The sequence below is a fragment of the Ochotona princeps genome, chromosome 15, assembly GCF_030435755.1.
Source record: "Ochotona princeps isolate mOchPri1 chromosome 15, mOchPri1.hap1, whole genome shotgun sequence".
In the NCBI taxonomy this organism is placed as follows: Eukaryota; Metazoa; Chordata; class Mammalia; order Lagomorpha; family Ochotonidae; genus Ochotona; species Ochotona princeps.
In genome coordinates, this window is record NC_080846.1 from 34,140,285 (window position 1) to 34,164,639 (window position 24,355).

Consider the following 24,355-nt stretch of genomic DNA (forward strand, 5'->3'; position numbering starts at 1 on the left):
GTCACAGAAGCATCGTCCATTCCTAGCTGCTGATGAAGAACATACCTCTTTGGCTGCTCTAGATTCTCTAGATGTTTCTCAACTTTTTTTAAGATTAATTTCAGGCCCAATGGGATGGTGTGCTAGGTTAAACCTTCACAGTATGGTGCCAGCATGCCATATGGACACCAATTTATGTCCTGGATGCACCATCAGCAATCCAGCTCCCTACTTATGTTCTTTGAAAGTGCTGGAGGATGGCTCACGTGCTTGGGACACTGGGAGCAGCTCTGGCTTCCAGTTTCGTATCACTAGAGCTTTATTTTTTTAGATTTATTTTATTTTATTGTAAAGACAGATATACAGAGAGGAGACACTGAAGAGAAAGATCTTCCATCTGCTGGCTCACTACCCAAGTAGCTGCTACAGCAAGAGTTGAGCCAATCTGAAGCCAGGGGCTTTTTCCGGATCTCCCATGCTGGTACAAAGTCCCAAGGTCCCAAGGCTTTGGGCCGTAATCTACTGCTTTGCTAGGCCATAAGCTGTAAGGGAATTGGAGCAGCTGGGATACAAACCAGGGCCCCTGTGAGATCCTGGAAGTTGTAAGGTGAGATTTTAACCACTAGGCCATCACACTGGGCCCTCAGCTCAGCCTTCTCGCAGCCATTTAGAGAATGAACGAGTAGATGGATGACTTTCTGCCTCTCCTTTTGTCTCTGCAAACCGTGCCTTTCAAATATATTTTTTTCTTCTTGAAAATTACTCTTTTTGGGCCTTTTGAAGCATCGTTAATTTTAAGTCTTGCTTTACAGGAAACTGCACTTATTTGGTGAAGTTATTATTTTTCTTTTTTAAAGATTTACTTTTATTTGAAACTCATGTACAGAGAGAAGGAAAGAGAGACATCTTGTATTTCCTGGTTTACTCTCCAAATGGCTACAGTGTCCAGAGCTGAGCTGATCAGGAGCCAGGAGTTTCTTCTGAGTCTCCCATGTGATTGCAGAGTCCCAAGAACTTGACCCATCTTCTGCTGCTTTCCCTGTCTGTAGACTGGGAGCTGGCTGGGAAGTAGAGCACTGGGACATGAACCATACAAAATGTTGGCTAGCCTGGACTGGCCTTTTATGGTACTGTGCAGGGTTAGACTTCTCTTTTTTGAAAGATTTGTTTATTTGAGAGAATTTTAGAAAGACACCCACCCACCTACCATGCCTCCCATTGACTGGTTCACTCCCCAGGTAACTACACCAGCCAGTTCTGAGCCCAGCCAAAGCCAGGAGTCAGAATCTTCCAGGTCTCTCACAGAAGTATAGAGATCCTGGAGACATCACATACTACTTTTCCCAGTTCATTAGCAGGGAAACTAAGTCAGAAGTGGAACTGTGGACCACAGGTTTACCTGCTGTGCCATAATGCCAGCCCTTCATCCTGGCTTATTTCTGAGTTTATTATTAGGGAAATCTGTTCCTAAAAATGTCCTAAGTGTTTAAGAAGAGCTAAGGAATGGATTTTTTTTTTAAAGAAAAGCAAAAAACAAAGCTGGTATTGTGGTGCTATACATTAAGACAAAGCTTGCAATATCAGACTTCCATATCTGAGTGCTGGTTTGAGGACTAACTGCTCTACTTGCAGCCTCTGCTGGTGGATCTGTAAAGGCAACAGAAGATGGTCCACGCATGTGTGAATCTGCTACCAGCAGAAAAGCCCAGATGCAGTTCCTGGCTGCTGTTTTTGGGCTGGAGTGGCCACCAAAGATTGGGAATATTTGGAGAGTCAATCAGCAGATGAGAAGATATGTCTCTATATATCTCTGTTACTCTGCATTTCAAATAAATAAGCCTTTAAAAATCTACTTTTAAGTTTGTTGTTCAGCATCCTGTCTGGTTTTCAGAAACTTAGGTTTTGAAACGAACTGCTTGGATTTTAATTTTGGACCCCTTATTGAACTGCCATTTCTTTTGCCTTCTTTTGACACGAAACTAAATCTTTCCTTTTCAATTCTCTTTCTGCATTTTTCTCTAGAATACAAGTAAAAGTGTGTCCTTACTGCTTTTAATTTACTGTTAGGCATGACTCACAACCAGAGAATCTTTAAACTCATCCATTCATGCCTTTTCTCTTCATTGACAATGGATTCAGTTCAGATAACAGGTATTGATTTCGTGAAAGCCTTTGTTCGCTTTTTGCTTTTGACTGCATTTTGCAGCATTGCCAATTCACTCAGTTTAATCCAAGATGCTCTGGCTGGAGTACAGATGTCTGTGGACTGTCCTTTGATGGCTAAATGGGTAATCTGTGGCCAGAGATGGTGTAAGGTTTTCTGAGTGTGGATGCTCATATAGAAAATGGTCAGTCCAGCTGAAACATGTCACTCTCTCTGTGATAGAATATAAAAATATTTTCTACCATGCAGAGAGAAGTGCCTTCCAAGTGCTTTTACGAAAACAATATCCCTAGTGGTTAAATTACCATAAGGTTATTATTGTGCTGCAAGTATGCAATTACCCAATTTGGAGGGTTTCCTGGAACAGTCAGTTGATCCTGCCCCAGGCCAAGTATCTGCAATTTAGATGGGATGCCACTGTGTGAATACAGTGAGATGATGCCCTCTTCAAAATGCTTAAAGCTCTCTCTGTTTGTGTGCAATAGTAGTCTTTTGAGCTAGTCATTGTTTTTGTTGAGCATTGCCCATTTACCTCATGAAGCTTCTCCTTATTTGTGTTAATGTGTCAGAAGAGTCCTGTTGCAGTTCACTGGGCTTACACTTGCAGGCTTTTATTTAAAGCTAATAATTGAGCATCTGCTAAATGCCATTAATGGCCTACCATGAGATCTCTGCCCAGAGAAAGTAGAGGCTAGGAGAAAAGATTAACACTCAAATTTAAAATGAAAATATCCTTCACAAGGATTTCCTTGCAGGCAGGGAGTACAGCATTCTGGCCTGACATGTCTTAAGGCTTGTGGAGTTCCTTGCCTTCTCAGAACTCGCAGCTATAAAGTGGGCATAACATGATCTCCATCAACGGGAGAGTGTGTGGATTGAAATACTTAATGTATGCTGTTTTCCAGACTTAGGACTTGGCCCAATTATAGTGACCGATAGAATATTAATTCAGTTCCTATTTCAAAGCTGATTTCTTTAGTCTTGTTCCTGTTATTCCCTGGAGGGAGCATAAATCTGATATTCATAGATAATAAAAGCTGATAGGTAATAAATGTTTGAGTGTCCTTTAGTACTTCTTTATTATTTTTAATTCTTTCTCCATGATCATTCCATCTTCCCCATGTTTTCTTTTCTCATTCTTTCATTTTCCATGTGATCTTGTAGGGCCCTAACTGATGCTGGGTCTTTTTGTCTCTCATGTGTCAGATGGACACTGCTCTCCAGGAGTGCTTCCTGAACTTAATTTTGGAGCAACTCCTGCCCCTGCTCCAGACCTTTGAATGGCCTACTGTTCCTTAAGAGGGCATTCAAGGCTTTGAAAGGGAAGTCCAAACTTGTTCTTGCTGCCTTCGCTCATGTAGGTCCTCATGCCAAACATGTATCTCATGTTTCACAAGCAATAATGCACCTGTTATTTTTAAAGCAGAATCTGAACTTGGCTCTACTGGTGGTGTCTTTGTCTTACTTGCTTGCAATACTTTTTAATCCCTCTCTTCTCAAGTACCTTCCTTTTTCACTCTTTTATTCATAAAACAGTTGAAAGACTTGTGCAGCTGAAAGGAACCCAGAACTACCCTCTCCCCATACCTGATTGCTCAGTTAGGTGTCTGTACTCGCTTCCTGCCTTCCCTCGTATCTCTCGAACCCCACAAGATGGGGCCTACCTCGTCTCTGTATTCAAGTTGCTCTCCCAAAGACCAGGCATATGCTTGTGCTGTTTACTTGGGCAGATTGCTTTTAAGTTTTTGCCTTATTTACTCTCTCCAGTATTTTACTCTGGGGAATATGTATGTCCTTAAATTTTCCTCAACTGTGTAGTTTGATGTGGTACTAAGTGACCATTCGTAGCTAATTAAATTTTAATTACAATAAAATAAATTAAGTTCTTAACATGCTTTAGTCAAATGTGTGCGTTAGAACATGTAAAAGGTGACTAATGTGACTGAGGAGCTAAATTTGACAATCTATCAACATTTTAAAATTTAGCCACCTGTGGCTGGTGGTTAATGTAGAAAACAGTGGAGATGCAGAACATTTTCATTGCTAGAGAAATTTTATTGGACAGGTTACTCTGGACAGAGGTTTGAGAAGACGTTAAATTGCTACATGGCAAATATTTTTTTTTTTTAAAGATGTATTTTTGTTGCAAAGACAGATTTACAGAGAGAAGGAGAGACAGAAAGATCTTCCATCAGTTGGTTGACTCCCCAACTGCTCTTAATGACTGGAGCAGAGCCAATCTGAAGCCAGGGGCCAGGAGCTTTCCTCTGGGTCTCCCACATGCGTGCAGGGTCTCAAGGTTTTTGGGACATCCTCTATTGATTTCCTAGGCCACTATCAGGGAGTTGGGTGGGAAGTAGAGCAGCCAAGAAGCAAACTGGCACCCAAAAGCGATCCTGGTGCTACAAGGCGAGGATTTAGCCTCTGAGCCGTTGGGTTGGGCCCGTAGTTTTGGTATTGTGGACCAATAGTTCTATTGCAACCAGTTCTTCTGCGTAAGAGCAAAAGTACCCAGCCACATAGATCATATGTATAGACAACCAAGTACTGCTCTGTTCTGATGACATTTTTTAGATGCTTAATTTGAAAGAGGGAGGGAGTGGCAGAGAGTGAGAGAATGAATGAGTAAATGGATGCGAGAGTGCTCTTCAATCCACTGGTTCATTCCCCAAGTACATCCAACAGTTTGAGGATCTGCAGTAGGCTGAAACCAGGACCCAGGAACTCAGTTTTTGTTTCCCATGTGGATAGCAAAGATTCAAGTGCCTGAAACATCTACGGCCTTGCAGAACGTGTTTTAACAGAAGCCCAGATTGGAATTGGAGCTGGCACTCAAAGATGGAAACTCAGTTATGGGTTGCTGGCATCCCAAGTAGAACCTTAAGGCATACACTGAATACCAGTCCCCCAAAACCTTGATTTCTTTGGTATCTGCTTTCTACTTAACTCTGGCTTTTCTCTAGAATTTTCCCTTTGCAGTCTGTAGCATTGCTAAAATTCTTTCCACCTTCCCATTCTTGATAGTGCTACAGCTTCATTACTGCCAAAAAAAGTGCCTCAAAGTAGTCATTTTCCACCTGCAACCTGCTCAATGTATTTTACCTAGTGTACACAACTATGCTTTTGTAACTCACATACACAAGTGGTCAGTGAAATGTCTTTAAAAATTATGCTCTTAGGAGGAAGTGTAGAATTCTGTCATATTATTCCATCAACATAGAATAATGGTTGATACCAGAGCCCAAGTACCCAGCATCTGGTCTTAGAATTTTGCGTGTGTCGTGTGACCCTAGGGTACACCATGGAGAGTTTTCCTGTCTCCTTATCTGTAAAATGATATTGGTACACTTCTCAGGAATGAATCTCTGGTAAATGATCATTGTGTCGTCTTTGTAAAGAGTAAGTTTCATGTTGTTGGCTATCTGAAATCTTTTATAGATTGTAAAAGTTATCTGCACATGTAAATTTAGAGCTAATGATGACTTGTCTCAGATTGGAGTTCTAGCATTTTGTTTTTACAATCTAAGCCTTCATCCTGCAATATTTCAGAAGGTTTGTGGAAAACTGAAAGTACATTTACCACTATTACTATTTCCTACATGTTCATGTTCCATTCTGTGCTTGTACATGACACGTAAACAGAGAGCAGCTTGCTTTGGCTAAATCAATGATTCATTTTGGACATTGATTTGTATAATGTCTTATTTTAAAGATTTAATGGTATTTCTTAGCTTATTTGGTCATCAATAGTACAATTACAGGTTTCTCCTTATTCTGACTAACACGGTATGTCCCTTAGGAAATGCAATCATGTTATTACTTGTATGTATAGCTCATTGATTGCTCTAAGCTTGGCCATCATTTTAAGGTTTTTTTGCCCATTTAGAATTGACATCCTGTAGAGGTTTTTGCCTAGTGTATTTTGGTATTGATTTATAGATATGCCTGAAATATTACTGAAGTGGCTGGTGCCATACTCAACTGGCTAGTTCTTCGTCTTCAGACCTTGGGATCCTGTATGGGCACCAGTTTGTGTCCTGGCTGCACCACTTCCCAACTGGCTCACTGCAGATGGTATAGAAAAGCAGTAACCCCTCCAACCTATTTGGAAACCCAGAAGAAGCTCCTGGATTTGGATCAGCTCAGCAAGAGCTGTTGCAGCCATTTGGAGAGTGAACCAGTAGATGAAAGATCTTTCTCTCTATAAATCTGCCTTTCCAATAGAAATAAATAAATCCTTCAAATTTTGTTGCCGAATCGCTTCCCCTAGCCCCAGATAGAGGTAGAAAAAGAATTGGAAAAAATTCTCATCTGCTTTTTCCCCATTCCTTGACACCCCCATCAGTGGTCCATATGGGTATGCATCCATCTCAGCTATGTAAACATCATAAAAAATTAAATAAATACTTTACTGAAGTGGAAAATAAAGCTGTTCTTTTTATATGTTCAAATATGTTCTTTCCATATTCTGCTTTTTCATTGTCTTCCTTTCTGTCATCTACCTGTGTATGTATGTACACGTGAGTATATTCATCTGTATGTCAAGATGCAGGTAACAGAATAAAATATATTTCAGCATGTGAGTTAGGAGCTTTGTTTCTTGGTCAATGAGAGAAGATTTTAGTGGCTAGAGTTTTTTGTGTAGTTACAGGAGGAAGGGGAAGATTTATGAGAGACAGTGGTGAACAGGGTTTCCGGGCCTCATAGAAGTTAAATGGATATAGTCCTTTCGTCCTATGGGTGTTAAATCTTCATGATCCCTTCATGCAGAAAGTCCCCCATCTCAGAAAGTTACAATTTAGGCCAGTGAAACTTGGTTTGATGTCTTTGTGAGTGTATGTGTGTGTGTGGTATGTGTGTAGGTAAGCGGTATATGAGTAGATGAGGGCTGTGTATGGTTTAAATCTTAATTCATCTGAACATCCACATTCCCTTCTTTATTCCTGCCTGCCTCTGATCTGCGATTTGTTTCATAATTTTGAGCTTTTTTGGTGAACATTCTTATTACCTGATTAGGGATTACAATTTCCTTATGAATGCGGATTGTTCTATGTTTCAGTTGTATACATTTTTCTACTTTTTTCCTTTTCTCTTCAAAATTGAGATATAAAATATGAATTTCTATATCAATACATAGACCCACCATGTTTGCCACAGCTTCTAAATATAGTGATTCTTTTGCTCTTATTTCTTGTATACAGAAATTTGCCATTGTCCAAAACTGTTGGTGGCACCTCTGTTATCCCATAATTGCAGTCAATTCAGTTTCATTTTATATATAGTATTTCTATTTCTGGAACAGAATATGGTACATTCAGAATTTTTTGGCTTTTCTTTGGAGGTAATTTTTTATGGAGATGGATAAGGAAGAAGTCTTCATCATGGCAGAGAGCTGAGTTAACAGGGAGAACTGTTCATGACATTCTACTCAGAACATTGCTATCGTTAAATCCAGAAAGTCTGTAACTGTGACGAATCTGGTCTATATTAGATGCTAATACTTCTGGAAAATTGGAGTATTGCAAATGAATTAAGAAACTAAAGATTAGTCAAAAAATTAAGTTTGGAAAATTGCCAGTTGATAAAAGCAGACATACCTGTATTTGCATCTCTCATTTGTAGTTTAATTTTTATTATGTGTAGTATATATCAGATACTACATGTAGATTTCATATGTATGCATACATTATTGGACCATTTAAATAATCAGTATGAAGATTACATCAGAAGAGAACAGTATAAATTACAAATTGTAGAAGAAAACAAGCTGAATGAGCATGCATAGACTTAAAGTAACTAAGGAAATGCAATTAAAATTAGTGCATAAACTGAGAAAATAATTTGTAGTTATATCAAACCATAAATTCAATACAGATGAAGAACTTTTAGAAATTATTAAAACATTCTGCTTTATATTAGTAGCAAAGTACAAAGCTTAAAAAAACTATTATTCATTTTTCAAATCAGAATATTAAAAATGTTTAGGGGTGTATAAATAGTCATTCCAGTAATGCTAATGGGAATGTAAATTTATTCAGTATTTCCAGAAAACAATTTGATTACATAACTGTAATGTGCCTGTTTATATACATGTTTGATTTCCTGGAATCAAACCTGCAAATGTGATAAAATAAATGTGGCTGACATTTCTCTGTAAGAAACATTCTATGATCATATAACATAATGACAATGTTGTGAAAGGCAATTGGCAATAATGTGAGATTAGCTTTATTACCTAACAGCTGTTGAATAAAAAAATTATGCCATCATTAAGCATGATTTTTGAGAATGTAAGGCCCTTGGAAAATGCTTGTAATGTAAACCTACATATAGAGACAAAATGTTTAACTTATCTAAACATTAGTAATAGTTACAAGTTGTGAGAACATAGGACAAAAAAATCCCAAAAGTATATTTTCTTTTCTGTAGCAGCATTATTTTATAATCTTGGGAAACCATGTAAAACCTGCCCATTAGTATAGAAAGAAACTTGGAGAGACAGCATTTACAAGGTATTCAGTTGACCTTTACTGAAATGGTTTGACTTGAAATAAGAATTTTCTCATAGTATTAAAATCAAATCTGTGAGCTGGAATGTCCCTGGCAAATTATTTGGGTCAGTCATCCACTGTAAAGTAATCTCTTGGTTTAGCCAATTTATATCAGTGTATCATTATCTGCAACTGCCTCTAGAACTGTACTAATTTGTTATCTCTTATGTAAGTTCTGCTTATTACCTGCAAAGCCTTTCTCCTGTTTGGGCTTTCTACTGCCTGCTTTAAATGGTATATTTAAATTAAAAAAAAAATGAAGGATGCTCCTAATAGCACAGGCAACTTTATGATATTAATAATTACAAAGCCGAGCTGACTACAAGTTGGAAGCAATTGGAAGAATGTCAAAACTTCTTAATGCATATTGATCATGTGAATTTTGCTATGTAATGTTTATGGGCTTGGTTTGAGAGGCTGAATTGAACAAGTTATAAACCTTTTTTTTTTTTTTACAATAGTCTGAAACAATAGTGGGTATAGAAACAATTGTAAAGTCATTGAGTCAAATGTTAAGAAGTGTGTTAGGTTTATTACATTATTTTCTAATATATATGTATATATATCAGAAAAGAATGTATATGTGTGTGTGTGTGTGTGTGTATATATGTATATATACACACAAGAAAGATGAGAGTTAGAAGAGGAGAGCTAGAGGAACAAAAAGATGTTCCATCCATCCACTGGATCAGCCCCAAAATGGCCACAGTGGCTGGAACTGGGCCAGGCTGAAGCCAAAAGCCTGGAGCTTCATCCAAGCGTCTCAGGTGCAGAGCCAGAGTGTCTGGCCATCTGTGATGCTTTCTCAGGCACATCAACAGGGAGATGGAGGGGCAGTATTCGGGCCTCAGATCTGCACTCATGGGATGCTGACATTGCTGTTGATGGTGGCTTGGCCCTTTTTGCCACTGTGTCAGTCTTCTTGTGTGTAACACAAAGTTAATAGCATTGGCCTTGTAGGTTATATTTTGATGAACTGAATCAGTATATATCACATCAAGTCAAGATCCAGTGTCAATTAGAATTTTTTGCATTAGGGGTAGGAATGGAGACTCATTCTGCTAAATGCAGTAAAAAAAGAAGGAAAGATTTTATCAGATGCACAAGGGAAAATTCAAAGGTAAAGACGTGGTCTGCCAACTGGGAGTTTTGGGACATAAGGAGTGATACATGCAGCAAGCCCTCTGGATCTTTTTGCCTTGTGTGTCTCAGAGTAGATACTATGTTCTTTGGCTATCTAGAAACATCAAGCAGTGCAGACTGAAAACTCTGATCGAAACAGAAATGGCAAACAAAGAAAACCCGCAAAAAAAACCACCTTCTGTTTGTGGCAGAGGAAGAAAGGAACAGCATAGCATGTCTCAGAACTCTGAATCCAGCCAAATACTGCAGGAAAAAAAAGAGTCCTGTGGCCCCAGTAACATTCTCATAATGAAAACCCGTAAGACCAGTGCACTTCTACTCTTGCCAGGTTGTAGCAAAGCACCCTGAACATCGCCCCACATTTTGTTTTGCTTCTGGTAATATCAGGAAAGTTCATGTCACAGGTCAGAGTCAGAATTTCCATTCTGATGAGGAAGGTGGAAGATGGAGAGCCATGATGAAGTATCCCCCATCCCTCATCCCTTCTCACCCAGGATGCTGTGAAAGTTAGTGGAAGCCCAAGCCTCCTCCCAGACCATCCATAATGAGATGCTCTCTGACTGTAGAGATTAAATAAAGAAGACTAGTGATAAACTGAAACTTAGATTTATCCCTGTAATGAGTTGTCTTCCTGCCCGCTAGCTCAGCGTAAAACCGAAAAATAAGACCTTTAAGTAAGCTCCAGAGCCTGCACTGAGAAAACAATCAATAGATGCCAGCACTGAGATGAAATAGGCATTGGACCTGTCTGCCAAGAATTTTCAAGTATCCCTATAAAAATACTTCAATAAGCAATTATGAAATACTTGAAAGACCCATTTTTAAGTCCCAGAAAAAAAGTTCTCATTGAAAAAAATAAAGCATGAAGAAAAACCAACTGGAAAAATATAACAGAAAAGAAAACTCCAGAGAACAGGCTTAGCATTATAATAGAGGAATGAATTAGTGCATATGATAGTGGAAGAAAAAAACTATCAATGAGCAAATAAATGATTCTTCCGACTAGATCAATGTACATGTTTAAAGGATTAAGTTTCAGGCATTGATTTATTCCTCACCATATATGCCCTGGGCCTTATTCTTATGTTTCCACCATTCTTCCGATGTTAAAATGAGTTCTCTGGTTACTCTATCTAGCTAAAAATCCAATGGGTTTTGAACATTTGCTAGTGTTTTCATTCATTCATTCATCTATTGCCTAATATGGCAAATGCTAAAGTGAAATCCTGAGTCTACAAGGAGAATATGACCCAGACCTACTCAAGTAGATTGCAGTGTAAGCAAGAACATAAGATGAACAATTGTTACTATAGCATGATATGATAAAGACACGAATTCAGGACTTCAGTGCTGCTTGAGAGCAGGTGAGTGGTAGAGATGAGGGATGGTCGCTATAAACTGAAGTCGGAACAGTACATTTTGTAGTTCAGTTATCCCCGTAGTGTGTGAAGTTGGATGAGTGATGTGTAGGTGAATGAGTTTTTGTTATCTAAAATTGTTTTTATCCTGAATTCGAAGGACCTGTATTGACCAATAGATATAATATTTACACGAAGATGTTTTTACTGGTGAAGGGACTTGGCTTGAGAGGATGTAGTTTTCGTGTTTTCAGTAAGAATGGTTAGGATATGGTCTTTGAAAATATCGGGTGATCAGTGAGATTGCAGGGACAGTAAAGGTAGATGTGGTATGTGCAACTGATTGGATATGGAAAGTGGGCGCCAAAAATTTGCCTTTGGTTGTCTAGTTCAAGCCACTGCTTACAACATGATTCCTTGAAATACAAAAGGAGAAATGACTACAATTTTGGACATACGAGTCTTTTCAAATAGAGGTGTTCATCAGACTCTTGGCTACAAGTATGGAGCTCAGAAAAGAGATTAGTGCTTCAGATAAATGTGGACATGGAAATTGTTGGAGCATAGAGATCACCCAGGGCAAGCACGTAGTACAACAAAGAAATGCATGTAGCATGAGGTGTGGTTTACAGCCAAAGATGAGGATGACAAAGATGATTGGTAATGATAAGGTGAATTCTCCAAGAATCGTGATTAAGGGACCTTCTTTTGTGAATTATCATGAACATATTTCAATGTCGAATCCAAAGGCTACAAGAGTATAATTTGTAGATAAATGAAAAAAGAGGATAATGGTAAGATCAAGAAATATTCTAGAAAATATATAGTCCTTGTAGCCTGAATGGATTTTTTCACAATAAATGGTAGGAGCTCAAAACTTTCCAGGTTCTCCATGTGGCTGCAGGATTCCAAGCACTTGGGCTGTCTTCTGCATGTTTCACAGTTGCATTAGCAGGAACCTGGATGGAAAGTGGAGCAAGTGAGACTTAAGTGGAGCCCATATGGGATGCTGGAGTCCCAGGTAGCTGGTTAACCCTCTATACCACAATGTTGGCCCCAGAATAAATGTGTGTGTGTGTGTTCAGAAAAATCATAAAGAACATCTTTCCTGAACACCCCTATTAGGTTGGAGTTTCTGCTGGTGAGCATGAAAGCCAGAGCTGGGGACTGCAGTATCCACTGGCATTCATGTGGGTTGGGCTAGGCTGGGATGGGCCCGTCTGCAGCACTCACTGGCACGTGTAAGAACCAGGACAGGGTGCAGGCTGCGTTGGTTTGGACCACAAAACATGCCAGTTCACATGAGAGCCAGGATTAGGGGCTGGCCATGCTGGACTAGGCTGCAGAACTTGTCAGCATAAGCTAAGACTGAGGGTAGGCCAGGTAGAACCAGGCTGTAGCACCTAAGACCCAGGCTTAGGGGCAGGCCTGATAGGGGACTTCAGGGACTCCCCTGCTAGGCCATTGCTCCCACTGGTGAGCATGGGAGCTGAGACTGCTGACAGACTAAGCTGAACAAGGCTACAACACCGTCTGCACAAGAGTTGAGTTTCGGAGAGGGTTGGGCTAGGCTAAGCCACTGTGTTCACTGGCACATTCAAGAACAAGAATAAGCATTGGTTAGCCCAGCTTTTCAACAGCATCTGCTGGAAAATTCCAGGACTGGGTTCAAATCTTGTTAGGCTGGTCTACAGAACTCCCTGGCAAGTGCCAGATCCAGGGTTGGGAGTGGGCCTAGTGGAGGAATTGTGGGCACTACTAGGTCTCCCCAACTAGGCTGAAGTTCCCGCTGATGCTTCTAAGGGCTGAATTTCTGGGTGACTGGATTAGTCTATGCTATTGCACCTTTTGGTTTGTGTGGGTGCTGGTGCTGAAGGCAGATCTGACCAGGCAACTGCATTTACTGGTATGTACATGGGCTGATGCTGGTGATAGACTGAACTGGACCCTACAGTAGCTAGTGCATGCAAGAGTCTGGTCTGGGGTCACCCTAGGTGAGTTTTCTTTAGGGGACTTCCTAATTGGAATATTAGACTCAAATTTTGGCTGGAGGGAAAAATCACAGAACATGTGGCCCAACCTTGGAGTGCATGTATTGGGACTGGGCCTCCTCCGTTGCTGATGTGCATGCAGTGGACAGCATGCCCTGATGCACACAAACAACATGATGGCCAGCTCATCTAGGCCAGCAGAGGATGTTGAGTGCCTTGTAACAGATTTGAGAACTCTCCAGGCCAAGCTTTGGCAGCAAGTGTCTGGGTGATGCCCCAGCCTCCTTCCTCTACATCTCCGCAACTCAACTCTCCCCATCCTCATCAGTGGGTCACCTGGACATACATCCTTCTCAAATATATAAAAAACATTAAAAATAAATATAAGTAAAGATTTTTTAAAATCTATAATAGAATGTTAAGCAAACTGTGTTCTTGGTGTCTGTTACTTACGGTCATAGTAGTACAGCTTCATGATATATTACAAAAAGTATACACAAGATAAAGCAGTTATTTACCTTCATGTGTCTGCAGATTCTGCTGGGGTTAACTGGTTTGGGTGGACATGACTGGAAGTGTAGGATATGTCTGGCCAGTGTAGTAGTCTTGTTTCTTTTGATCTTCTTGTAAATATAGATACTCATCCTGGGTTTCATGCTGAGATGGCAAATTATGTCTGGGAAGCTTTTTTCCTGGAGAAGGGAGGGAGGTAGAGGGGCAGAAAGGGCAAGCCCAGTTATGCACATGAGTCCTAAGCCTCTGTTCGCATTATGTCTGTTGACACAGTGTTAGTCCATCCAGTACTAGAGTGTGAATGAGTCTCAAATCAAGAAATTCTCCACTTGTGGAATATAGGGAAAGGGAAGGAAGTGAAATTTTTGAAGAAACACCAAATCCATTGCATTTGCAAGTTCATAATCATTGCATTAATTATGTCTTGCACTATGTTGTAGGTCGTTGGATTCAGTGTTAGCAGTGGATAGGGTCATTCAGTCTTGAATCTTTCCTCCTGCTGGCTTCTGTATCAATTATTTCTTAATGCATTGCCTTTATCTTTTGGTCCTTTGAATTTGCTGCTTCATTTCACACAAGTCTCTTTGAGTGATGACCTGAAAGTGGCACTAAAATATTGGAAATATTGGAAAGCTATTTAACAGGACATTCTTGGTTTCATTTTTTTTTTTGTTAATTTGCATTGTTTTCATTTGGGTACGCTGAGGTTGGGAGAAATGGACTTTTTCAAGCTGCTCATTTTATTTAAATCCCCTCTATGTAAAGTGGCCAATGCAAAATGCCTTTGAAGAAAAATATAGCTGCATTTTCTTTTTATTTTTTTTAAGATTTATTATTATTGGAAAGCCGGATATACAGAGAGGAGGAGAGACAGAAGGAAGATCTTCCATCCGATGTTTCACTCCCCAAGTGAGCCGCAACGGGCCGGTGCGCGCCAATCTGATGCCGGGAACCTGGAACCTCTTCCGGGTCTCCCACGTGGGTGCAGGGTCCCAAAGCTTTGGGCCGTCCTCAACTGCTTTCCCAGGCCACAAGCAGAGAGCTGTATGGGAAGTGGAGCAGCCGGGATTAGAACCGGCGCCCATATGGGATCATCCCGGGGTGTTCAAGGCGAGGACTTTAGCTGCTAGGCCACGCCGTGGGCCCAATATAGCTGCAATTTCTTGAAGTATCTGCATGTGTCTATATGATGCCTGTATTTTCAAAGGCATTTCATCAAGCAAGGAATAAATACTGAGTTGCAGATCTTAAACTAACATTTTTATGTGCATGCCAATTCTTTTTTTTTTTTAATCTATTTTATTGTTGTTGGCAATCTACAAAGTTAATTACGGTTAAAGAACAAAAAAAAAGGTTCGGGGGTATAGGGAAGTGGGTAATACTATTATGTCCATATTGTTTCCATCATGTATCTGAGGTAAAGGGGGATATTGAGGGAGAAGCCCCACCCGTTTTCCCACCCACCCCAAGTCCCGGATGTGGGGCATGCTCTGAGATATTTGCTCAAGTGGTTTTAATAGTTCTCCAGTTGTGAATCGCTGCCAGTTTCGCTCGATGAGGTTGTCCACTGATTGATATGGTCCATCATAAAGTCTCCGTTTGCCCCATATTTCGCTGCCAACATATAGCTGAGATAAATGATTGACCTGTTCTGTCTTCTGTCTTTTCTTGGTTAGAGTTCTGAGTCCAGCAGTTCGATTGGGGAGATCTCCAAAGAAACTTTGAGGTATTCCCAGACTAGTTTCTTGTATGTTCTAGCAAGCACAGGGCCCGGCACAGTCCATCACCCCGATCAGCTGGTGGTTGCAATTGCTGGGTTGGTTCTGTTTTCGGTCCCGAGTTGCACTGGAACCAATGGGTATTGCAGTCCATTCTGGTTCGGCCGTTACCTCAACCAGTGGGAGCTGCAGCCTAGTCGGGGTGACCCACAATAACCCCCACCAGGCCAGCCCCCTACCCTGGTTTGCCAGTATGTGTAGCAGAAGACCAGTCTGTCCCCCATCCCATTTGGCTCTGGTACTTGTCAATGGGTATTAAAGCTTAGTTCTATCTAACCAACTCAACCATCCAGCCCTCATGGATGTTGTTGAGTGCCTCTCTATCTAGCCATCCCAGCCCCCATCCTAGTTTTCATGCCCTCCCACGGGAATAGTGACCCAAGAAGGGGGAACCCAATTTTTCCCTCCCAGGTCTCTCTGTCCCGGTTTATGCACTCTTTAGGTGGTTCTGTGATTTGACTTGACAGAATTAGTCCCCAGTGCCAGCTTCTGCCAGCTGATGCTGCGGCTATGCCCAAACATCCCTCACCCACTCTAATTTATGCTTGCACCCGCAGAATAATCAGCCCAGCCTGACTTTTCCCTGATCTAGTCCACATGCATCGCACAGGTGTTGTAGCCTTGCTTAGTCTGGTCTGTCTCTATCCCAGCCCACGCTCTCCAGTGGGAGTAGGGGACCAGCGAGGAGACCAGCCCCTTAATCCCCCTGCCAGTTCTGCCCCTCCCTTTCTGGATCTCACGTGTGCTGGTTGGGTGCTGCATTCATATCTAGTACAGGCAACCATGCCCTGGCATTCCATAATGTGTACTTGTTTTGTTGCGACCAAACCCGGCTCATCCCACACTCTGATCTGGTGATCAGATTTGCCAGTGTATGACATGAACTGATTCAGCCTGGTCTGCTCCTGACCCATGCCGAATGTGTGCCAGTGGGAAACTTTCCATGGTCTATTCTGGGCTGTTTCCTGTCATGCTTCTTGTGCTTACCTGCAGGGACTGTGTCCTGCCAGAGGAGTTGCCCAGGCTCCTCCATCAGAACCCCTCCCAATGCCAGATTTTGCACATGCCAGGGGGTTCTTGAGCCATCCCTACTCAGTTCACCTTTTGTCCTAGCAGGAACAGTGGCTTAACCTGGCTGGCTTTCACCCCATTCTGGTTCTTGTTGTTGGATGTTTCAGCCCGGCCATGGCTCGTCCGTACCCACATACAGCTCACACATGGCTCAGTAGGGGATTGAGACCCAGCCTAGTCAGTCCCACATCTACCCTGGTTCTCCATGACACCAGAGGGTCTTGGGATCTGAACCGGACTGGTGCATCCAATCCCAGCCCACACTAGTGCCTCGGGTGACTACAACTGTTTCCTAGATAGAACTCAGCCCCCATTCCAGCACATGCACCGCTTGGTGGGAACCTCAACCCAGTTAGGGTGTCCCCTTACCTCCCTGATTGGGCCTGTTCCTAGCAGTAAATCGTACACCTGCCCGTGGTTGCTCTGAGGACCAGTAGGTGCAAGAGCCTAGCTCGGTATGACCTGTGCTCCATGCTGGTTTCTAGTTTTGCTTGTAGGCGAAGGTTTGCTCAGTCCTGCCCAGTACATTCCGTTCCATTACCAATTTACACATTTTGGAGCTACTATGCCCTGCTTGTCCGACCCCCAGATCTGGATGACGTGTTCACCAGTGAGAGCTATGACTCGCCAGGGGAGCTTCCCAAGTTCCTCCACTTGATCCACTCCCAGACCCAGTTTACATACATGCCATTGGGTTTTAGGCCAGTGCCCGGTGTACTCTGGCCTCCCATTTGGCCTTGTATGAGCTGGTGAATGTTGCAGCCCGGCCCACCCCACAACCTATTCAGGATGCACATTTGTGTGCTGCTGCCTTGCCCAGTCCAGTCTGTGGCGGGTCCCTTTGCCTGTGATTGATGGCAGGCTCCTTGGTCACACCTAGCTTAGTCCATAACCACCCAAACTTTTAGGTTTACCAGTGGGGCTAAACTTTCTACAGGGTGTGGCCCACACATCTTGCGCAGAATCCACCCCAGGATAAGGTTCTACAGTGCTAGTTTATATTATGGCCCAGCCTAATATGACCAGTCTCCTGAACCATCATCATGTCAGGCAAAACAATATCCTGCTAGACAAGCCAGAGCTTATCTTTTCCATGATAGGTGTTCAAAGCTCAGCATTATTAAGTTATTAGAAGTTCTTCAAAGGAAGAGTTACTGCATTGGAAATCTTTAGCGTTGACTCAGATCCCAGAAACAGTGGGGTCAGCCTAGAGCTATCCAAGCAGCGATTCGGACATCCATTACCCCAGAGCTCCCTGGCCGGGCAGCCGGCAGGCACAGCATGCCGCCAATTGGCGCACTGGCCACCCAAGCCCAGCTCAGCATGAGCACATGTTGGCTGGGATCAGGATCCGAGCAAGACGCTCTCTCCTGCAGCCCACAGCAGCCTCCTGGCTGCTGAAGTTTAAACCCACAGGCCCAAGGTTGCCCCCACCCCAATCCCGTCCACTGCCCAATGAGGGTGGTGGGTGACCCCGGACCCACCCAGTCCCAGAGACCCCCCCCCTTGGTGTACTCACCAGAAAGGAAGCAGCCCCTGAACCCAGGTGGGCCCGAGCCCAGCTCAGCATGAGCACATGTTGGCTGGGATCGGGATCCGAGCAAGACGTTCTCTCCTGCAGCCCCCACATGCCCATTCTTTATTCACATTGTAAAGCAATGCAGACATGCAAAAAGGGACTTACCCTTTATGTAGTTGAAAGTCACATTTAATTGAAACAAAGATATGTACAGCTCTCTTAAGGAAGAACTGAATTTTCTGGTAAGTTTGCAGCCTATACCAACATTTCATTCATGCATCTACCATTTACCCTTTCCTCATCTCAAATGCCTCTTTTCTACACTTGCGTGTGATTCATTGCATCCATGTAAAATAGATTATTTTGCTCTTTACTCTAGTTTCATCTCAAGGAATAAATTCCATGAAGTTGCCTGCTTAAAGTGTGAGGTGTATTTTTTCTAGTGGATATCAAAATACTTACATGCATTTATTTAAAAAATGTGTACCTTGTATCTTAAGTGTTTATTTTGCAGCCATTGTTAGCTATCATAACATCCACTGGGAATACTGTTTTAAGGACAGTTCTGTCAAACTAGAAGTATAATAACTTGGTTAAGCAACTCTACTTTAGAAACTATTATTTTTGACTTTCCAATATTTTCTAGGTTTGTGGAAGGAATGCTTAACATTTGCTACAATGCCATTGACCGTCACATTGAAAATGGTGAAGGGGACAAGATTGCTATCATCTATGACAGTCCTGTTACAAACACGAAAGCAGATATTACCTATAAAGAAGTCCTGGAGCAGGTAATATCAGAAGTTTTCTATCTTGGAAGTCATATGAAAATTACTTGAATAGAAAGTATTTTCATTATATAGATTCCAGTTCTCTAAATGCCTTGTTATGCTACCATGCTTTTATTGTATATGGGAAATAAATATGATGGGTAAGCATCTTAGGCTTGTTTTTGCATTTCATAGTACTGAAAGATACTCTTGTTACAGAAAAATGTAACTAAGTCTCATGAGCATGACTAAATCCTGTGGTTTCCATGCACGTGTTCATCACCTTCGTCCAGCTGCTCCTGACTCTTGTACTTCTGAAGCAATCTTCTCAGTGCCTTTCTTGTTACTGGTCTTGGTTCATGCATATCATCACCTAAAAGAACTTCAGAGGTTCCTTCCTAAGAAAAATGTTTTCTCTGTGCCTACCTATAAACCTTCCTATTAAAAACTGCTAGTATTCAAAAGCATAATATTCAGACTTTGGTGATGTATGTCACTTCAGAAGCCAATCACAGCATCCCTCTTCAGTGTTGAACATTCTTGGTGATGCACATGACGGTTTTTCACCCTGGGCAGGCTGTCAGTTCCTGAGACTTTACTGATCCTCTGCGTAGGATTATTCATTTGCCTTATTTGCTCTTTTCAAGTTATTTCCCTTCCATGGAGCTTATAAATGGATTGTGAAATCGACATGTAAGTTATGAGGTGAATCTTTTTTTCTTTTTTCTTTTATTTTGATAACCTTTACATAGTTGATTAGGGCACAAAGGGTCAAGGGTTGCAGGAAAGTGGGTAAGACCATTGTTTCCACATTTTTTGTATGTGTATCTAGGGTAAAGAGGGAGATAAAGGGAGAAGTCCCACTCAACCTCCAACACCATCCCAGGGTCCCCAACATGGGGCATGCTATGAGGGCACTGCTAAAGTGGTTTTGATAGTTCAGTAGTTCAGAATTGCTGTCAATCTCACCATTCCAAGCATGGCGAAATCTCTCCAGAATCCATTGCCTGACATAGTCCACCTTAGAGTCTCTGTTTGCCTAGATCTTCACTACCAACACATGGCTGGGGCAGATGATCCATTTTTTCTATCTTCTGTCCTCTGTTGTGGTACCAGGTGTCCTCTGCAGGTTCTGATGGACCACCATTTCCTCCATGTGCACTTGGATATGCTGTCCACTGTTCCATCTGGTGAATCTTTTTGTTTAACGCTGGGATGAAAAACAAAGTTTTATTTATTTTTTTCACCCTAAATAGTCAGTTTATTTGAAAGGCAGAGTTATAGAAGGAGGAATAGGCAAAGAGAGAAGAAGGAGGAAGGGGGAGAGAGAGAGAGAGAGAGAGAGAGAGAGAGAGAGAGAGAGAGAGAGAGAGAATATGAATATGAGAATGAATGAATCTTAGATTCACTGATTCATTCCCCCAAATGATTGCAATGGAGGAGCTGGGCCAGATGAAAGCCAGGAGATAAGAATTCCCTTCAGGTCTCCCACATGGGTGGTAGGGGTGATCCTCTACAGATGATCATTTGCTTTCTTTACTTATGCTTTTTAAGTTGTGTCCCTTTATCCCTTTATATATTATTGTATCCATATCAGTTATGAGATTCTTTTTTATGTAACACTGAAATAGATACAAATTATCTTTTCCTTTACAAATATATATTTTAAAATTTATTTTATCTTTAAATTTGAAATGCATTTACAGAGAGAATGAGAGACAGACAGACAGATCTTCCATCTACTAGTCTACTCCCCAAATGGCCACAATGGCTGCAACAGGGCTGGTTCAAAGCCGTGAGCTTTGAGTTTCTTCTGAGTCTCCCACATGGGTGCAGGAACTCAACATTTTGGAGCTGTCTCTGCTGCCATTCCAAACGGAGCTCGATTAGAAATGGAGCTGCCAGGACTGGAACCACTGAATTGTTACAAATGCAAGACCGAGAACTTATAAGTTCATGATAAAGGAAGACGCAAGGACCAGGCTTAGAAAAAGATGACAAAGCATGTGGGAGAAGGGGTAGTAGAGCCGGGAACCCCTTGGTTGTCAGCTAATTGAGCTGACTGTTTTGAATCCTTTTTTGTAGAGTGACAGAGTGGGAGCATCTAGTTAGCCAAACTTAGGTCAACTTAGGCTGCCAGGAAGTGGAGGAAATCCCTTGCCTTTAATTTTGTTGTTGTTGACTTTTTTTTTTTTTTGAGCAGAAATTGAGGCCCTGCTTTTTTCTAAGACTCCAAGAGAATTTCACTCTAATAATACTGTAATTTTTATTAGTGTTTTCTAATATTTGAAAGACAGGGTTAGAGAGTAAGAGATCTTTAATCTGCTGATCTATTCCTCATATGACCACAAAGTTTGAGATTGGGCTAAAAATTTCAGCTTTTAGGAGAGATTTAGTCTATGATTCAAAACTACTGAACAGTGCTGAAGGTAACGAATTAGCTTGCCACCCCACTGGCCCTGAAAAAACATTTCCTATGATTCATCTGTCAATATAATAATTCCCCTAAGAATTAGAGGAGAAAGAACTAAAAAAAAATTAAAATAAGGGAAAATTTAATTGATGTACAGATTATAAGGCTTGTATATTGTAAAAATATTTATGTCAACATTGGATTTTGATACCTTTACTGGCGTCTAATAGGCCTTGTATTATGTAAGTTTTCATTAGGAAGTATGGTTAAGGTTCTTATTTTCTGCTTTTAATTAGCTCATTAATAAGTGTAAAAGATCATTGCATTCCTAGGTTTTGCACAGAAGCCTGTCCGGTAACTTGTCTTGATTTTTCTAATTTTGAGTCTAGGCTTGGAGATTTTGACCTTTGTACCCATTCACTGGTTTCAGGTTAGCCCAACATCCAAGTGCTTAAGGGAATGGTTCTCTCACCCTGCTGACAGCCTCTGATTCCCTAGGCTCCTGGAAAGCTTAAAGGAGGAACTGTTCCGAAAGAGAGGGGGTGTTCCTTTGATTACCTGCTTCTGGTTCCTCTGCGACCTTTATTAAGCAGAGAAAACAGAGAAAGAAAGATTTAATAGGCAGTGCCATGGAGAACAATGTCCTTTTGTCCATTACCCAATCGCCTGTTTCTATTGGGAATTTCTTCTAGATAGGTAAAACTTAATTAAGTTAGTTAATGTGCCTCTTTAGAGAAGCAGTTAATTTTAGGCTGAGTTGTCGTAGTGATTTGGAAGATTTAAAACTTTACAGAATGATTCAGAAAGAGAGCTTTGCTAAATAAAAGTGTTGTCATTGATGTAGATGAGAATATTCTGAGCAGCTCTTTGCTAAGGCTTTTATTAAAAAGAAATTGTGCTCCTTTCAAGATTTATCACTTATCAACAAGTGTTTTGCTCTGCATACCGAGTCTTGTTAGGAACAAAACACTAGATAAATGAGCCTGTTGGCTATTGTCAGGGAGTTAGAAAAAATGTAAATTGGCAATTTCAGTATGGAATGAGGATGTTTCTTGGCTTCTGTGAGAAACAGGAAAAGGACCAACTCCATTATGGGAAAAGATGGAGTCTGGATGGCTCTGGAAGGGTCAGTGTCTAAAATTAGCAGAATTGGCTACCTTCTGTTTGAAATATCTTTTTATCCGGATGTCTTATGGTACATGTTACCCCGATATTATTTTCTCAATGAGATTGTAGCTGACTTAAATACAAATGTACTTATCCACATCACTTTATGTCTCCTTTATCTGCCTGCTTTTTAAATTTAGCTTTTATTCAGTCCCTTTGTTAGGGTTTTACTAACCTGTCATCTTTAGTGTTGCTTCCTATTTTTGTAAGTTTCATTAAGGTAGAGGTTCTTATTTTGCTTATGGGACAGTATAGTTATATTTGAAAGGCAAATTTCACAGAGAGAAGATGATACAAATAGGCCTTGCATCCACTGGTTCACACTCAGAATGGCCAGAACGGCTGGAGCAGAGCTGATCTGTGAAGCTAGGAGATTCTTTCTGGGCCTGCCATGTGGGTGCAGGGGCCATTCTTCACTGCCTTCCCAGGTTATAAGCAAATAACTAGATCAAAAGTGGAGTAACCAAGACATAAACTGGCACTCAATTGGGAAGGCAGCAGGACAGGGTAGAGGATTAGTTTACTATGCTACCACACTGACCCTGAAAATTTTTAACATTCTAAAATTTTAACAATTAGTTTGGAAGTCCAAATAAATATTTCTATTTTTTTTAATTTATTTTTTTTAAATTATCTTACTTAGTTGATTAAGGTACAGGGGGTCAAGAGCTACAGGGAAGTGGGTAATACCATTGTTTCCACACTAGTATCATTTTTTCCCCTCTATCTGGGGTCAGGGGAGAAACAAAGGGAAAAGACCCACCCAGCCTCCCACCCATCCCAGGTCCCTGACATGAGGCACGCTCTGAGAATTTTGCTCAAACAGTTTTGATAGTTCAACAGGTCTGAATTGCTGCCAGTCTCGCTGTTCTGATCAGAATGAAACCTATTCAGAATCCACTGGCTGACATAGTCTCTTCATGGTTGGGGTTCTGAGATCAGCAGTTCAGTTTGAGGGATCTTCAAAGAAACTTCATCTGAGATGATCCCAAACCTGATTCTTGTGTGAATTTGCCAGTACAGGGTCTGGCACAGTCCATCACCCCAATCACCTTATGTACATGCTGGTCGTTGCAGTCGCTGGGTCATTTGTGTTTCCAGCCTTGTCATCCACTTGAACCAATAGGTGTTGTAGTCCAGCTCGATCCTACCCACTTCATACTGGGTCCTCACACAAACCAGTGGGAGCTGCAGCCTAGTTGGGGTGGCTCCCCATAACCCTCACCAGGCCTGCTCCCTACCCTGGTTCCATGTATGTATGTACCGCAGGCTTGTTCAGTCTGTCCCACTTCCCATTTAGCTCTTGTACTTGTCAATGGGCATTGAAGCCTAGTTCAACCCAACCAACCTACTATGCAGCCCACATACCTACTGGCAGGTGCCTTTCTGTCTAGCCACCCCTGCCCCTGTCCTGGTTCTGGTGCTCTCCAGTGGGAGTGGTTACAGTATAGATTCCAGAAGTAGATAAGACTTTTACTACAGTAAAACTGCATTTTAGTTGATGGAATGTATTAGGAATGAAAAGGTAGTACATACATTGTTACATGAGTGAAGAAAAATAAGATTAGAGAGGAGAACTAAGGACCTTGGGGTGTGTCTTCAGTTATATTTATTATGGGAAACTATTTGACACTGAGCAAATTACATTTTAGCATAGTCCCAAATAATAGGATAGAAATAAGAATGGACGTGGACCGTTGGAAGAGGTCCAGGAGACACAGGATGTGAGAAGGGTGGTGAATGTGAGACTGGGGAGTCAGATCACGTACAAATTTATAGGCCACAGTTGACACCATCTTTTTAAATATTGTGACAAATTCAAGTTTCGTTGAGTTTGAGAGACTGAGTTACCATGAGAGTGGGAGTGATAGAGAGCTTTCGTGTACTGATCCAATGACCACATGGCTGCAGTGGCAAGGGCTGGTCAAGCCAGGAGCT

At 41.5% G+C, this 24,355-nt stretch overlaps 1 protein-coding gene across 4 annotated transcripts in view; it reads left to right on the plus strand.

Annotated features, from left to right (window-relative positions):
- Nucleotides 1–24,355, plus strand: part of ACSS3 (acyl-CoA synthetase short chain family member 3) — a 168,204-nt gene that overhangs the window by 23,892 nt on the left and 119,957 nt on the right. For all 4 annotated transcript variants that reach the window (XM_058673280.1, XM_058673278.1, XM_058673279.1 and 1 more), the window contains one exon: nucleotides 18,714–18,858. In XM_058673280.1, coding sequence (XP_058529263.1) covers nucleotides 18,727–18,858 — 132 coding nt within the window. In that variant the 5' untranslated portion in view covers nucleotides 18,714–18,726. The remainder of the gene's footprint in view (nucleotides 1–18,713; nucleotides 18,859–24,355) is intronic.